This window comes from Microtus oregoni, unplaced genomic scaffold (genome assembly GCF_018167655.1).
Source record: "Microtus oregoni isolate MIOR12 unplaced genomic scaffold, Mior012 000011F_ref0000422, whole genome shotgun sequence".
NCBI classification, from domain to species: Eukaryota; Metazoa; Chordata; class Mammalia; order Rodentia; family Cricetidae; genus Microtus; species Microtus oregoni.
The window spans coordinates 12488672-12506895 of NW_024543070.1; the positions used below are offsets into that span (position 1 = coordinate 12488672).

An 18224-nucleotide genomic window follows, 5' to 3' on the forward strand; every position below is an offset into this window, starting at 1 on the left:
GCACTTTCTAGGCATGTATGAGGCCTTTGGTTCAATTTCCAGGACCAAAGAGGAGGAGGAGTAGGAGGAGCAGGAGGAGGAGGAGGAGAAAGAGGAGTTTAGAAAATGGTTTTTATGACAATCTCCCACTTAAAGATCCCCAGTTTATTAGAGGCGATTGTCTTTTGATTGTCTTTTAAAATCTCAACAACACTCTGAAAAGAACTTTATGGCTTTGAGGTGTGACTCTAGAGCTCTGTGGGGCATCCTCTGAGGTGTGACTCTGGAACTCTGTGGGGCATCCTCTGAGGTGTGACTCTGGAACTCTGTGGGGCATCCTCTGAGGTGTGACTCTGGAACTCTGTGGGGCATCCTCTGAGGTGTGACTCTGGAACTCTGTGGGGCATCCTCTGAGGTGTGACTCTGGAACTCTGTGGGGCATCCTCTGAGGTGTGACTCTGGAACTCTGTGGGGCATCCTCTGAGGTGTGACTCTGGAACTCTGTGGGGCATCCTCTGAGGTGTGACTCTGGAGCTCTGTGGAGCATCCTCTGAGGTGTGACTCTGGGGCTCTGTGGGACATCCTCTGAGGTGTGACTCTGGGGCTCTGTGGGGGCATCCTCTGAGGTGTGTCTCTAGAGCTCTGTGGGACATCCTCTGAGGTGTGACTCTGGGGCTCTGTGGGGCATCCTCTGAGGTGTGTCTCTAGAGCTCTGTGGGGCATCCTCTGAGGTGTGACTCTGGAACTCTGTGGGGCATCCTCTGAGGTGTGTCTCTAGAGCTCTGTGGGGCATCCTCTGAGGTGTGACTCTGGAACTCTGTGGAGCATCCTCTGAGGTGTGACTCTGGGGCCCTGTGGGGCATCCTCTGAGGTGTGACTCTGGAACTCTGTGGGGCATCCTCTGAAGTGTGACTCTGGAACTCTGTGGAGCATCCTCTGAGATGTGACTCTGGGGCTCTGTGGGGCATTTTCTGAGGTGTGACTCTGCAATTCTGTGGGGCATCCTCTGAGGATGTTCACATGTGTAAAAGGCTGGTATCTGGAGTAAGCAAAAATGAAAAGAATGCAAAAGATAGGATAGTATATTTCGTCTGGTCTGAGGAGAACCCTGGAAAGGTTCAGATGGGGATGCTCTTCATGGGTCCTGAACTACCCAAGTACTTTCCCTCCCGAACTCTTTACAGCCTGATGAGACGGGTGTGCAGCAACCTTTCACAAGCAGAAAGGAAAACAGCATGAAAGTATGCATATGTTAATCCTAAGGTGGTGTCTCCTTCATGGTGGAGAGTTGACTTTGGCTAAGGAGAACTTCATGCCCCACCCACCTGCCTCAGAACTGTAGCCTCCCATGGGGAGTGAGCCAGACACCTTTAACCAACCGAAGCAGGCCATGCAACACTGGGCTCTCTAAAACAAGAGGAGCCACCTGTGAGAATCACCCCAAACCCCCAGCACATGGAGGGGAGAGGAAGTCAGAGGAGGTCTGGTAGGAATCAGGCAATACCAGGAACAGTGTGTAGACCTCATTCCCTTTTTCAGTCTCACTTGAAAATTTATCATATGGTATGGTGACTGTTTTCTTGGTGTTCATTTCTATGAATTTAGTGCGTACACATTGCCCTACCATCACCATCAAGACCTAGAGTAATTGGATCAAGTCACAGAATTTCTCACGCTGCCCCTGCACAGCCACACCTGACCCAACCCACAAACCCTGGCAATCTAGTGATGTGCTATCCCGATAGCTCTGACTGTTTGCGAACATCTTTTCCTTTTGATATTCCCCAAATCCCCTTTACTTAATTTTTCAATATTTATGTATATCCCTCCATTCCCCACTACTAGCAGACTTTTCTATTTTTTATTATATTTAATTTTTTCTTTTATATTTGAATGCAGTTTCCCCTCCCTCTATTCCTCCCAGTTTCTCCCTACATCCTCTCCCATCTGGATCCACTCCTTTTCTGTCTCTCCTTAGAAAAGAACAGGTTTCTAGGAGATAACAACAAAACATGACAAATAAAAAATAGTAAGATAAAATGAGAACCATCATATCGCAGTTGGACAGGCCAAGCTTAAAGGCCGATAGAAGAATAAAAGAGCCCCAAGAGAAGACTTGAGAGCCAGACACCCACTTGTCTACACATTCAGAAGTCTCGTAAAAGTCCTAAAAATAGTATATATGCAGAGGAACCCGGTGCAGACCCGTGTAGGCCCTGTGCTTGCTGCTCCCGTCTCTGTGAGTTCACATAAGCGTTGCTCGGTTGCTTTCGAGGGGCCTTGTTCTTAGCAGACTTTTCTATGGTTGCGCTGTAGGTTTACTGTTGCTGTTGCTAACGTGTCTTAGCTCCTGTTGGGTACCAGGCACTTGCACTAAGCTCTCAATATGCATCATCGCATCTCAACTTCACGATGACCTTATGCTGCGTGCATGCCATTATTACCTCCCTTTTACAATGCCGAAACGGAGGATGACAGATGTTAAATGACTTGCCTAAGGCTTCGCAGCTAACAGATATTAAATCCCAGCACAAAGGCAGCTCCATTTGACCAGAAATCCTCGAATACAGTTAGCAACCAAAGGGGGAGTGGGTTATAGTTAGGAGTGGGCACATCGTGGGTGCGCGGCAGCAGCGACACTCGGGACCCCGTGTTTATCCAAAGTTATTTGCAAATAAATATGGGGGAAGTCGGAGACTCACCCGGGTCCCCTGATTTCTCAGCCACAGCCTCTCCCTACTTGAATCTTTCCACTTGCTACATATGGTCATCCCAGGTGTCGCCTGCCTGCTGTTTTGAGGGACTGGAATGATTTAATCTTTTCGCTCATTTAGCAAAACCCACCATCTGTATCACCGCTTAGAACACACCTAAGACCCGAGAAAGGGGCTCAACGGCCTTGTGGTTTCTGCCCGACCTCAGCTCCCTCAGGTGCTCTCTGACCTCGTTTTTTGCTCCTCAGTTGCTTGCAACAGCAGCTGAAGAAGTTTCTGTGACAGAGCCACCTGGTCTCTGTGTGGTGACAGCAGGTGTGTTCCCGCTGATGTGGGGTGTGATTGCCACAGTGCTTAACAATGCAGGGAGAAAGTCCAGCCCTGAGAGACCCAGGGCGGTGGCACTTGTGTTGGGGAAGAGAGAGAGAGCGTGGCAGAGAAAAGAGAAAATGCAAAGTTAAGGAAGAATCAGTGTTGCTTGGGGGGTTGGGGTGAATCAGATACTTGCTTTCTGGGTATGCTTTTAAAAATTTAATTAGTTTTTTTGGGGGGAGGGGGGAATTCAGAGAAGTGAAGTTTGTGAACTTTCTCCCTCCCAACTCAGAGCTCCCTTCCCTAAGGGTTCTAGTTCTGGAAGGGAGCTTTCAGGCCAGGACAAGCTGGGAAGTACCATACCTGAATTATGGGCCACAGATCATTCGGAACAAAACCACACAAGCCAGATAATCAGGGCACCAAGAACCATTTTGGGGTGCACCTAATTCACAAGGGGGTGAGAGAGGGCGAGTAATTTTGAGTAGAAAGTGTTGAGTCACTTCACCAACAATCCCAGCTAATATTTATTGAGCATGCAACGCGAGCCAGTCAACGCACGAAGAGTTAATGGGCGTGACTCATCTCATTTCTATCTCTCAACAGCCCTCTGAGGTAGGCACTGCCATTATCTTCAATTTCCTGGTGGAGAATTGGAGGCCCTGAGGTTTATAGTGACTCAGTCAAAGTACACGACCATTGAGGGAGCAGACTCAGGGTTTGGGTTTTTAATTTCACCAAATCTCTTTTCCTTGTCTTAATTCAGAAATGTCATTAAAACAGAATGAGAAGGAAGAGAGATAAACTCTTTGGTGACTTTTGAAGGCTTATCCAATTCCTTTGGCTTGGCTGCATTGGGCTAAGACCCAGAGGGATTTTTATCATAAGGAGCCCACCAGAGCTCCCCAACTCGGTGGAATAATTGCATGTTGTAAGAGCCCGTAGCCACTTCTCAAGTTTTCTTTTTATACAATCAGCTTGGGAGGGATTTAGATGTGTAGGCACAATGGGCTAATTTTTCTCTCTCTTGGGCTGGCAGCATGAGGTGTGACTATTGGTTCCACCCCAGCATACTTGCTGGCACAACAGGCATCAGGCCTCTTTGAGCCAACAAAGAGATCTTGATGAGCTTGTTTGGTGGATGAGCCTGGGCGAGCAGAACAGACTTTGGGCTTAAAAAGCTTGTGAGTAGGAAGTTAAATGAACTCTGACAGCCTGCCAGGCTATGAAGGAGGCCTATGAAAGAGGTGTTTTACAAAATGGTACCCTATGACAACAGATGATTTTCCCTGCACAGGGGAGTATTTAGGCTTAGTATTACTACGGTCTGGGTTCACCATAGACTCATGTTTAATAACAATGCCTGTTCCGCTTTCCTGCGAGGGCTATAACTCCTGTGTTTTGCAGAATGCCTCATGTATGGCAGGGCACAATAAACAGCCAATAGTGATATTTACTACGATAACGATCGTCCGATGCCTTTCATCTAAGGCTGTCATAGTGCTTTGCAAACATTAATTAGTTAGGTGTCAAGGTGGCTCTAGGTTTTTATAATACATTTTCCCATTTTACAGAATTTTAAATTGAGACCCAGCCAGCTTAAGTGGCTTGTCCAAAGTCATCGCGCGTGTTTAAATTAACGATAATGATGGTGCTTTGTGTTTCCCTGGCCGATGTTTTCCATGGTGATGCAGCACGTTGCAAAGATAATTTCACAGTGTCTTAGAGAAGGGATGGGGTAGCAAATATTATTGGCTGTCGGCTTGGTTGGATACACCGAGGCAGAAAGGACAAATAACCCCAGGGGATTTGACTGACGATGATGCGAGTCCACCCTCAGAGTGCAGCATCCGTGCCTTAACTGGAAGGCACGAAGGTTTCATACTTACAGGAAAGATAGGTATACTTCTGCAAGCAGAAACAAGCTGCAGGATGCCACTGTCTTAACATCCAGGAATGGGTTTGTTCATAGTCCCATCAAGAGACAAGAGACGTGGGATGAACTCTTCCAAGAAAGAAGTGAACGAATGGGGTGACAGTGGTGGGCTGCCAGCCCTTCTCTTTGAAAAACATGTTTATGAACTCAGATTCTCTCTAGAAGCATGAACCCTGAAGGACTTGAGTCCGTGCTTCAGCCCTGATGACAGGCCTGGGTCCGGGGTGGCTTGGTGAGTATGCACAGACCCATCACTGTCTTCTTTGTCCTAGGTTCCACATCCCTGCAAAGAGGTCCAGGGACACCCACTCTCTTAACGCCTTACTATTTTCTGCTCTCAATTCCCCTTGTGGAGGAGCACTCTGTGAATCTTGAATGGTGCAACCCCCTGGCAACTGCAAATGCGCTTTCCTTAGCAACAGGGAGAAAGAGGAAAACCTGAACAGAAGTAGGCAAAGCTTACAGGGGCCCTGCCTCCTTCTAGGCAGTGTTTCCTTAGCGAATGATGACCCTCTCCTGAAAGGCAAGTCAGACTTTTATAGGCAGGGGAAGAGAAGAGGTTTCCAAGTGTTCAAAATTCAAGGGCCATCTGCCAACCCTGACACTGATATCTTTTCTCTTAACAAGGTAGGTTTGAATAAGGTTTGTTCTCCACCCTACTCTACCTTTGCAGGCCTGTGGGTTCTGACTGGCTGAGGAGACGTAAAGTGGAGTGAGCGCCCATCCCTTTCCCGGAATGTGTTCACCTACAGAAGCACAGCAGCAATAAAAAAAAAAAACCTTCAGTGAAGAAGCCACGCCAACTTCCCGCTCTCATTTTTTTGAATCTTTACACACAACCCTACCACATGGGTGGTTTAAAGGTGCAGTGAACTCCAAGAGACTGACTTCTCAGAAGAAAGCTTCAGGAAACAGCTGTGAATGCATACTGCAAGCCTCTTCTGTGTGAGGAGGGAGCCCAGTGCCAAATGCTCCCACCCACCGCTACTCTTCTGAGCAGTCCTGGGACCCTGCAGCGAGCATTAAAGCTTGCTTTAGGCCAGACTTCAGAGTATACATCTTGGATGGCCTAAATATGCCAACGATCTAAGCCATTGCTTAGAACATTTTGTGTGTTCTCTTTGCTTTGTAGAGACACATCGGCAGTGTGTCTATACACATCTATTTGATTATATATCCTAACCTTTGCCATCAATCAGTCCACACACATAGACACTTCCCTCCTGCGTGATTCTGAGCATCAAGTATCTCGATAGCTTTGGACAGATTATGAGTGATCGTCCTCGTATCAGCACTTTATGATAAGGGATGGGAAAAGAGATTTAGGTAAAATTCAAGCAACACCTGACATCTGCAAACTTCTCCGAAATCTCAAAACCAACCTGCAGTTGAATTTATTTTTCTTTATTCCTCACTCCGGAGCAGTTCCCATGCACTGGTCTGGCCCCTTAGCAGCAGAAGTGAAAGACCAGAAAACGATTATCTACAAGTACTTCTTTCATGGTTCGACTACCTCAGGACGAGAACTGAAGGAGAATCTAGCAAGCATCAGAAGTTCTGTTTCAGACGAATTGTCAGATGGATCAGATAGGCTCAGAATTCCCATTGTGTCTCAGTAAAGTGATCATAGCTCTCCCAGCCCATTCTGGGGAATCATCTCCAGCACTCTGATGGAAGTCTTTGTACATGAAGTAAGTAGTCTGCTCCCTAGCTCTCAGCATACACATACCCAACCTCCAAACGCACATGATATTAGCAAGCAAGTTTTCTCTTACCCCATCCATGTGGATCCTGACACTGGGCACCAGCCGGAAAGGGCTGGCCTGTAGACTTCTGGAACTGGTCTTGGTTTTCCTGTTGTCCTGCAAGGTCAGTACGCGAGGCCTGCGAAAGGAGCCCCCTTTCCAGGAGTTCTGCCCCGAGCGCACACCATCCAGCAGACGTACCAGCAACAGGTTGGCTGGCAGAGCCTCGATGCTGCAGAACACCAGGGTCCGGCATTCCGGGCACCTCAGTTCCTTGTGGGCCTTGAAAATCCTCTGTAGACATGGTTTGCAGAAGGTGTGCTGGCAGGGGAGGACTTTGGCTGTGACATCGAGCTTTTCAAAGCACACAGGGCACTCCAGGAGATCAAGTAGCGTCAAATCATCCATTTTATTTTAAAACTCCCGTCGGACCTGGAGAAGTAGAGTTCTCATAGTAGGGGGCAGGCGAGCCGAGGGGGTAGAGCCGGTCTTTTGGGAGCATCAGAATTCCCTGCCTGTTTGAAGGAAGGAGGAAAAAAAATGTGACTGCCCCGAGAGGTGTGTCCCACCTACATGGAGGCTGTGTCTTGAGAGGCAGCTGCAAGTACTTTGTTCCGGGAGCTTCAAATGACTCATTCTGATTCAGTCTTGCAGGTTAGAAGACTTGTGCCTGCTGCCAGGATCAGAGGGAGTTCTGCGCAGTGACTGAGGGCTCACTGCTTCTGAGTGGAGAGCCCAGGCAAGGAAAGGAAACTGACCAGCTCGGGACAGGAGCCACTTCTCTACTGAAAGGACAGGAGAGGAGCTTTCTCTTGCCTGATGCACAGTCGATTAGCATTAACTCAGACCTAGGCCGACAATACACTTTCTGGGAGGATAGCCACCTACCTCCTCCCTCTTCCCCTCCCCCAGATGGGCTTGTCTTCTCTCTGCAGCACAAGCCCAAGAGTTTAGGAAAGTGTTTATGGAATCCCATGCAGATGTAGACTTCTTCCCCTCCAGTAGATCTTCCTCCCCTATTTTGTTCTGGCAATATTCAAGAAAAATCCCTGCTCCCCAGTATTGTTTTGCCTTAACTCTGTCACCCCCCCCCTTCTCTCCTCTCCTCTCCATGCCTTCCTCCCCCCCAGATTAGTGCAGAGCCAGAGACATTCTTCCTCCTACCAGGTGAGGTCCTGCGGCCTGTTTAGTTGCTCTGACAATTGTACTGGCAGGCTTTCAGCTTCAGCAGAAAGGAATTCAGGCTTGTGGTCATAGCCTACAGAAACTCAAAGCAAGCAGCATGAACAGGCTGTGTGTGTGTGTGTGTGTGTGTGTGTGTGTGTGTGTGTGTGTGGTCCGAAAACAATCCTGGCTTTACAAGCAGTTTCATTTCAGATGCCTGAAAACCAACTTTCCGGTTTTGAGAGGTCTCAGCCACGCCCAGGCTCCGGTGACCGGGGACACCGCGGGTGGGCTCGGCTGGAGGGCCGGTGGCCCTCAGTCGCTAGCAGAGCAGAAGTGAGGTGAGCTGAGCAGAGATGGCGCCTCGGGGTGGCGGGGTTGGGTGGGAGTGGGGGTGGAAGTCTTCTCCAAAGTTGCCGGCGCGCCGAAGGACGTGGGACCACTAACCTTGTGCCTATAATTTCAGTTGCAATCGGCTACCCTCTTTCTGGGCTCAGCTGGGGCTGCTCCTTCTAACTGGCCAGCCTCCTTTCCTCCCAGAGGCTTAGCAGCCTGGCTTTGAAAACTTCCATAAAGTCCTTCCAGTTTCAAGGGATCACCTTACCCAACATTGTTAACACTGTCGCTGCCAGCAGCTGCCTGCCAGCCCACAGGCTGGGCTGACCCATCCTTGATACCAAGCACTGAATTCTTCGTGGACCTGCTTTCCCCACTTCCTCCCCTATTCAAGCAGCTTAAAGTTGCTTAATTAGAAACATGCCAAGTGCCCGTGCTTATTTTTAAACTTTTATGAGGATTTCCTGAGAAGGTCAAACATATTAATGATAGCTGTGGTTCAAAGATAAGTCGGCCTCTTATAAAATACTGGTCTTAAAAGTGATAATCACTCCTTGCGTGTTGAGATGAGAGAGGCTTCAGTAATCTTTGGTGCAGTTTCTTCCAATTTTAAAAAAAAGTGGGGTGTGCATGCGCATACTTTGAAAATCAGAGCACAGGAAGGTCTTTTAAAAAGGCAAAAGTAGCTGGGTGGGTGGTAGTGGCGCACACCTTTAATCCCAGCACTCGGGAGGCAGAGGCTGGTGGATCTCTGTGAGTTCAAGGCCAGGGTGGTCTACAGAGCTAGTTCCAGGACAGCTAGGGCTGTTACATGGAGAAACTCTGTCTCAGGGAGTGGGGGTGGGGTAATGACCCCCGATCTCCTCTCTTTCCTGTAGCCATTCCACACTCTTTAAATGATGATAAAGTTCCATTTTTTATTTATCAATAATGAGTTCAAGTTGCAAATCAGTCCAATTGAGCAAGTAGGTAATGACATCACATCATAGCAGGGTGGCCCCCTGCGCATGTCAGCTACTATTCTAAATACTTCACCTGTATTGCCTGCTTGACCCTTTGACCAACTTGGGGACACCACTACTGTTTACCTTAACCACTCAGATGAAGACTATGAGACAGGCAGGAAAGGTGGTCATGTGACCAGTGTCATCAGATAGAAGGCAGGCGGTCAGTGTTCTTCACTACAGTGCCATGAAGTAAGCAGGCTTAAGAGAGGGTTTGAGGACACCCAACCTCATCAGGGATGAGGACAATGGCAAGAAGTCAGGAGATAATGACCCAGATTGACCAATCAGCATGCCTGCAGATGAGGCAGCTGTGCCCAGAGAGATCAAGAGATTCTCTCAAGTTGCCTGGCGAGTGAGGGTAAAGCTGCAACTAGAAACTGGATCTTCTTCTTCATTCCCTCCTCCTCCACCTCCTCCTCTTCCTCCCCCTCCTGGTTTCTTATGGCTGGGTGTGTGCTACACACCAGTAACCCCAGTAGTGGGAAAGCAGAGGCAGGAGGATCATGATTTTGAGGTCATCCTGGGCTATATTGTGAGAATCTGTCCCCCACCCCAAATACAAATCAATTTTCCTTTCTTTTTTTCCCCTATTCTCTTTTTATCCATCTATTGAATCTTCTTATGTTTAAGCCTAGGGATAACAATTCTTTGGTGGGGGAGGGGGCCAGGGATTGAACCTAGGCACTCATACTTGCTAGCCAGGATTTTACAACTGTTCTAAATGCCCTGCCTGAGAGTAATTCTTTATCACAGGAAATCACTTTGATGTGGCTCCTTGGGAAATCTTAAGAGGGGATCAAGAAGCCTTCCATCGATGGTCTTTCTTGTGTTCTTCCACATCAGTTCAAGAAAAAAAAATCAAACCTTCATGAAGCTCAAAATGAAGAAGATGTCTGGCAGGAGCAAGTGTAGTCTTCTCTTCTGGTCTCAGGCCTTAATTCCCACATGTACCCCCTGCAGAGAATTCTTTCCAAATCCCCACTGAGTATCAACAGAATCCCACCCCATTCTGCATTGCCACACCTGCCCATGAGGGCAGCTCTCTTCAGATTCTTCCGTCTCATTTCCACTCAGCTCCTCTGTGCCCTGCCCTGTAGACCCCTTGCCTTCTAGAAAGTGTACTTCAACACAAGCTTCTGTAGCAGGGTTTTGCACTGTGCCCTCCCTCCAGATTCTTAAACACATCCTATCTCTCCGACATACCCTCGCCTGCACCTACATGCACGCACAAGCTTGTCCAAGAAACATATTTATGTAAGCATGGAACATGTAAAACAATAATAGAAATGCTATAGATAGTTTAATGTATGCCAGATACCAGTGAGAAAACTTTAAGCAAATTGTCTCATTGGGTCTTCCTTATGTCTTAAACCTGAGTTTTAATGTTACAAAGTCCTGTACACACCCTGAGTCTATTCCTGTATCTTTACTATATAAGTCCACACACTTTTACATACAAGGTTCACCATGTATCCATCAACGGATTTCAGAAGCAAACCAAGAAAACAAGAATAAAGGAAACTAGGGTGCTCTGACTCTCACCTTCTTCAGTGTACCCCATTTCACAGCCCCTCCCTGTTTCTGCATAGTCAGGGGTCTCAAAATTCTCTGGAGTCCTCCATTGCTGAGAGAATTCAATCACATCCGCGAGGTCCTAAGAAGGCAGGGAAGCCCAGTGAGTTATCCTTTCCTAGTGCATTTGGCAGTTGGAAATTCAAAACCACAGAGTGAGGATGGTAGGTTTTTGGGCACTGGAGCAGGACAGAGAAAGTTTACATTGGCTGGGAGCGAGGGTGGGGGTAGGATGGAGGTGGGTTGGGGGTGTGGGGGGCCCTCAAATCACACTTGTAGGTGGTCCCTAACACCACCCACAGAGACTGAAGTCTCAAGAAGACCTTTTCTTTTGAAGTGTTGGAAGACTGGGATGGATTTAGATGGGGATTTTATTCTGGCTTTCCCAAGCACTACCTTGGCATCAAATCAGACAAATAGCTAGTTCCTAAAAAAAACAAACAAAAAGGTGAACTCTGCATCCTTCCCAGACTTCAGGCTCCCTGCACCACGCTTGCTCCAGCAACACTCCTTCCAAGGCCGTTCCAGGCTGTGCGCTTGTTTACTATCTGTACAGTACTTAGGAGCTTGTGCTGCTTGTGTTCACACGTCAGTTCGTGCTAAAAGTAGGCAAATTTGATCGTTTGGTTCCCCTATTCAACATCCTTCCTACTGGCCTTAGGCTGAAATCCAAGTCTTTCTTCTGGCCGGTAAGACCGTGTATGATCTGGCTTATCTGCCTGAGCTTGTGCGAACATATCCCTCTGTATTCCAGAGGTACTGCTGCCATTCTCCCTTAACCTTCTCTCTCTCTTTCTCTCTCTCTCACCCTCTTCCTCTCCCTCATTCTCTCTGTCTCTCTCCCTCTCTCTCATTCTCTCTGTCTCCGTCTCTCTCCCTCTTTGTCTATTTCACATTCTCTGTGACTTTGAGCTCTAAGTAAATGCCCCTTCTGGGAAATGGTCTTGATTTCTGCGAGTGGTGAGTTTGTCAGCTTATACTCTTTCACAAAGGTTGTATTTGCCCAAGGATGCGACTGGTATGTAGTTGATGCTCAATAAATGTGTATGAATGAACTTATGACTGGAAGGAGGAGAGCATGAGTAAATGAATGAATGAATGATGTTTTCAAAATGTTGTGTTTGGAAAGCAGGCATGTAATCCCCACACTTAAGAAGCTAAAGCAGTAGATGGCTGTACATCACACCTGTATGGTATCAGACACACATCTAGAGTCAAATTGAATGCCCAGAATTCCACCTTTTACTAGAACTAAGAATTTCCACCAGATTCAGGTAGATGTCACTTAGTGTCTTGTCTCAAGATCTGGCCATATATTTCTTCCTTCTAAACCCAAATATTCTCTGATGGTACCATACGGGTCACCTTTGGGAACCTAATCGCACTCATACAGTCCTGATCCAGAAGTGGGAGTCTTCTTAGGTGATGGTAGCTCACGGAGAAAGCTCTCATCTCTTCTTCTTTCATTGATCAAGGGTGATGGTCCTGAGCTAAGTCCTGTGATCGGAGCACTGTACATCTACAGGGGGCTCCAGACAAAATACCTGTCGCTAACTTCTGCTCCCTGTGTAAGGACCTTCAAGGAACAGGCCATTCTCTCTGATTAAGAGAATTTCTTTTAATGTGAAAATTACATCACAAAATATGTGCACTTGGTTTGGAGGTAGCTTTGGAATTATAACTTTAGTGGTATGTCATACTCTTTGTTAGTGTGTGCATGCACATGTGATGGCACAGATGTGGGCATCAGAAGACAAACCCTGGCAGTCAGTTCCCTCCTTCCATCAATGGTCCAGGGGATAGATTCAGATGGTCAGGCCTGTGGAGCAAGAGCGCTTGCTTGGGAGCCTGTCCCACTGACCTGCGTTAGTCATTTTTATTTTCTGCTCTTAGTGTTTGTAACCTCAAAATCTCTACCATAAACTTAACCATTCATAATAAATCCTCAAATTGGTCCAAAGGGTTCTCACGAACTCTAGCTCCCTAGAGTTAAAACGTGACACCAAAAAGCCTCTCCTTTCTCTCTGCATTTTGGTAGGGGCTTCTACTTCTTCCATCTCTTTCTTCAGTGCCTAGTATAAATATGCATTTAGAGTTGCTGCTTCCTGATGTTGGATTAGCCCCCATGATTAGATTTCCCAGTGGGTCCTTGGGAACTTTTGGAGCTCTTTAGGGAGTAGAAAACGAATATGGAAAGTGGGCACCTTTCTAAAAATGAATGTGAAAGCAGGAAGAGAGAAGGTCTGGCTATCTGTTGGACATCCCGTCTTTCTTTGAAAGATGCAGGCTTAGAATGAAGTTGCCCAAGGGATTTCTCCTCCCATTAGGGATGTTTGCAGTTGAGAAGTATATTTCAGGGCATTCCTATGCAATTATCAGGCCTGCAGTAAAGTGCTCCACACTTGTGGCAGGGACAAAGAGCTTTAGTGTTCTCAGGACGACCTGTGGTTTTTAAGTTAAAAGAAAAGCAATTTGAATCCATGTCAAGGGCATGAATGAGAAGTCGGGTGAACCTGATTTCAGTCCCAGCTCTGCTGCCAATCACAGCATAGCCCACTTCACTCTTCTTCTTGGCTTCCTTATATATCAAATGAGGTTACTAACAGGATTCACCTCTAGGATTCCTTCCGAGGGGTCTGTTGATGCATAGTAGAAGTGCTTACCAGAGGTAGACTTCCTTCTCCTCCTTTTTTCCTTCCTCCCTTCCTTCCTTCCTTCCTTCCTTCCTTCCTTTCTTTCGTAAGCAGATCTCGTTGAAAAAAAGGAAAGCCAAAGACTTTTCACTTTAAATCAAATTAACCCTGAGGAAGAACAGACCAGCATGCGTGACCAGGCAGTTCTCCATCACCCGGAAGGCGCTGATCAGTGTGCTTATCTCTGTTCACGGTTGCACCCTACTTCCATGCCTCTTGTGATAGGAATATAGTTTAAAAAAAAGTAAATCGATTTTCTGATTAAAAAATGTAATCTTAAAAGGAAACTTCAAAAATCCTTCTGCAAATGAGCAAACAGATTCCCTGGCTGTAATTTGCAGGTGAGAGTAAATGCTTGTGTAATTATGGCTAAAGCAGGAGAAGTGACAAGTGCTAGCATGAAGCTGAAGACTAGCCCTAGACTGAAGTTGCTTTGGTGTAGTCAGGACTGGAAGAGCAAAGCAAGGCCTTTCTCACCCTGGGACTAAAAGAGATCCATGCTGTGTTAGGGTATCCGGCTGTGTCTTGTAGAGGAACTGGGGTAACTGGAGGAGCGGGGGGACCCTGCCTATTCTGTATCATGAACAGTGGTTTGCCCATCTTTGCTCTGGTGAGAGTCTTCCTCTTGATTTTCAGTAGGCTAGCTGTCTACGCACACCTGTGTTTTCTCCATAGACTAGAAGGCATCTCAAAAGACAGTGTGTGAGAACAGAAAGTAGAAAATTAGGTAGGCATGCACCTTACCATTTTGTCAGTAGTGGACAATGGCTTGGCTGCTAAGTCCCAGGCAAATTTGTAGTCCCGCTGTTCATACTATGCCAATGTCAGTTATCTTATGTTTATTATGTTCTATAAGAGGCCATTTCTGAGGAGGCTGTGGGAAGTGTACAAGGGGTCCTCTGTACCATTTCTGCAAACACTGGTTAAAAAAGAACCATGTATAGTTAGTCATAGCCATATAAATATATCCTGTTCACCCAGTGCACATCCAGAAGTGGGTTCTGGCAGAACAGACATGTACCCAAGTACATTTCTCAGCATTACTGACACTGGTGAGTGGTTAAAAACAGTCTTAATATGCAACAATGGGAAACTGCTTAAAAACCCGAGACTACTGCCCAGCTATTAGAAATGATAGAAGGAGCTATAATATCCACAACTGAGTAAATAGAAACTTGAAAGTCATATGAGTCAAGGCTGCTTCATTTTATTTATTTAGTTTTCTTCTTTTTGGAAGGGTTTCTTTTGTTTATTTGTTGAACTAGGGTCTCATGCTGTAGCCCGGGGTAGGAATCCTCTTGCTGCCATGTCTCAAGTGCTATGGTAATGAGTGTGTGCCCCATGCCTGGTAGAGTCGAGGTTATTTTAAAATGATGCACAGATATACAGATATACAACATTATGATTAGAAGAATACATGGCAAAAGGTAACAATGATAACTCAACATATTAGTTGATTTTCTATTGTTTTCAGTTTGCTTATGCATGTTTGTAACTTTTTTATAATTAACACATAGTTCTGTCATCACACACACACACACACACACACACACACACACACATCAAAGCATAGTGGTACATACTGCGATCCTAACACTTGAGAAGTGGAGGGGAGAGGATCAGGAGTTCAAAGTCATGCTCTGATGCATAGTGAGCCTATGGCCAGTCTGAGCTACATGTATTTTTCAAACAACAGCAGTAACAACAAGAAACAAAACAAAAACAGCAAAAATCAAATCAGTCAATCAACCAAACAGACAAACAAACCGAAACAGGGGCTGTAGTGATGATAAAGTGCTTAGCACACAAGCGTGGGGAGCTGAGTTTGAACTTATAACCCATCTGGAAAGCTAGTGATGGCACATGCTTGCCATCCCAGATCTGGGGAGGTGGAGACAGGCCGCCAGGGCTCACTGGCCAGCCAGCCTAGCCTACTCGCAAATTCCAGATCCCAGTGAGAGAGTTTCTCTCAAGGAACAAGGTTGATAGTTCCTGAGAATGTTATGTATGGTTGACTTCTGCCTCTACATACATGTGCACGCATGTACATGCGCATCTGTATTACACATGAATATGAACACATACACACATACAAACAACAAAACAAACCCCAAACCCCTAAACAGCTTAAGTGTCATCAGATTTACTGAAACATTTTCACTAAAGAGAGGTAAATCTTATAATCCAACCAGGCTGCCCATTACATCTGGTAAGATAACTATTAAAGACAATGAATTCCACTTTTTCTGAAGCTGTACTTGGCTGACCGCAATCCGGAACAAGTACTTCGCAGGGCAGACAGAAGGCTGTGGCTGGCACTTCACTCCTAACTGGACACCCTCTCCTCTTTTTCTGTTTCCTTTCTGATGAAATCAGAAATGCGCTGATTTAAAACCATGATCTTTAACTCATACACTGAGCAAGATTTGTGCCAAAGCTGACTTTTGCTGAGACTCTTGTGCAATCCATCTTGCAATTTTGATGATACAGGTAGGGAGACTGTAAATCTGAGTCATACGTGGGTTATGAGTAGTCTAGACGTCCATCCCGAGTCTGGTCTTCAAGGGCAATGCAGGTGACAGGAGAAACAAGGGCTCTCTCTTTAATTTTTAAATGTAATTACTTTTGTATAACGGAATATAAGTAACATTTGTCAAACCAATTAGACGCTTCTGAGGGGCTCCCAAGTGCTGCCAATTATTTATGCGCTACTGTGTCCTAGTTGCTTGCTCTTTCCTATAAATCACTTTTGTCCTACATAGTCTCCATCACATGGAACAGGAAGCACGCCTGTGTTGAGAGCTTGGTGCCTGACATCAGTAGCTGTGAATATCTGCTGAACTCCGAGGATGGCTCGTCTGCGTTTAGTTATCACTGTACTCCTAAGGCGAAAACTTAGGGCTGGGCACCTGGGGACCCTGGATACTCAGCTCTACCACCAATAGCTCTGTAATTTTGAGTGTTCAACAGCTCCAAACCTCACTCATAAAAGTTGCAATCAGTGGTATCTACTTCCCAGATTTGGGAGCAACGCATTTCTTAATACATATGGGTATCACCCAGAACAATACCTACCACATAAGAAATACTCAAAAGATATTGGTGGTCATTTTGGTTGTGTTCCCTGGAATGAGGTGACCGTAGCCATCTTATTAAATGAGAGTTAGACCTAAAGTTGGGTGTATTGACATACTTCTGCAATCCCAGCATTTTGGAGGCAGAGGCAGGAAGATTAAGAGTCCAGGGTCATCCTGGACTACTTAGTGAATTCAGAGACACCCTAGACTACCTAAGACCCTGTGTAAATGAGTGTGTGTGACAAATGGGACAGCAATAATAACACCCTGTGTGATTGTTGTGCACACACATACAGAGGATGCTCATAAAATGCTTCCAACAGTGTGATACAGCGTGAGTGCTCAGCCAAGGTTACCCATTATCCCCATGCCTGGCCTCTTATTATCTGCCATGTTGCGTCTAAAGTACAGTTTAAAACTGACCCCAACTTCTGGCTTTCACCAAAGCTGTTATTCATTTGGCCTTTGCATGACTGCTAATCCAGAGAGTGGCTGCCTGGAGGCTTACATGGTCTTGGGCACAGTAGCACTCTGGAGAACTTTAATAGGGGTGGGGTTGGCTGTTATGATAGAACAAACAATGACAGTTATCATTATTGTGCCGGATTCTGAACTAAGAATCCTAGCTCTCCTTTTACAAACTAAGAACAGAGTCCCACAGAGGTTATGTGTTGCTCCAGTTTCTTCCTGCAAAGGGAGCTCAGGATGCAGACGCAGTCAGTCTGTGCTCTGAACCTCCCTGCAACCCATTTGTCACAGTTGGAACATGAAAAGAGATGCTACTGTAATCAAGCCCTTCGAGGAACTTTGACCTGAGACTTTTATTTTAGTTCTAGTCAGTAGAGTTCAGTCCTCGGGAATGTTGACAACAACTTCACATTCATTGATAACAAGAAGAAAGCAAAATAAGCCTAGGACAGAAAGGAAAGGAATGGCTGGGCATGGCACGCTCACTTGCCATCTCAGCACTCAGGAGGCTGATGCAGAAGGACTGAGGGTCAAAGGCCAACCTGGGCTATCTCAGGAGACCTTGTCTGAAAAAAAAAGAGGATTATGCCAGAAAAGTGAATGAAGACTAGTTGATATAATTCTTTTGGATAAAAATTGTTTTTAAATTAAAAATAGAGACTCCTACAGGAGAAACCAGAATCACCTCATTTTGGTTCTAATGCCCAATTTTGGACTGTAAATTACTTTTCAGGTTCAAGTCTGAAAAATATTTGTTCTGTCAGGTTTGATGTGTCCATCTGTGGTTTTATCTTGGGGCCAATCAGCTGTGGCTTGGACTAAGAATGTGTGGATATGGTTGCTATATCCATGGGACTAAGAATGAAGGGATATGGTTGTTGAGGAAGAGGGCTGAAGTGGTGGGCACCTCCTCTTTTCATGTTGCTTCTCGATCTCAAATGCTCCTTCATTGGCGCTAACGAACTGGGCAATGTAACATTGCCTGCTAATTGTGTTGTTGCTGCAGTCCTGATTATCAAATTCTGGGCTGGGTATATGCTAGGTAAGTACTCTTGCATTAAAACTTCATGTGCACTAAAGATCTTTTAAAAAGCTGTATGGAAACCTACTATTAGAAGTAGAAGTTGTAGAAGTTTCTTGAAATGTATGGATACAAATGCAATTTTGGCTAGGTGGTGGTGGCACATGCCTTTAATTGTAGCACTTGGGTGTCAGAGGCAG

The 18224-nt window shown here is 46.0% G+C and overlaps 1 protein-coding gene across 2 annotated transcripts in view; it reads right to left on the reverse strand.

Moving 5' to 3' along the window:
- The window catches only part of LOC121453131 (E3 ubiquitin-protein ligase SH3RF2-like), a 112177-nt gene extending 104733 nt beyond the window's left edge, over nt 1-7444 (reverse strand). For both annotated transcript variants that reach the window (XM_041659640.1, XM_041659639.1), the window contains exon 1: nt 6717-7444. In XM_041659640.1, the coding sequence (XP_041515574.1) occupies nt 6717-7094 (378 nt within the window). In that variant the 5' untranslated portion in view covers nt 7095-7444. The remainder of the gene's footprint in view (nt 1-6716) is intronic.
- Nucleotides 7445-18224: the final 10780 nt, after the last annotated feature.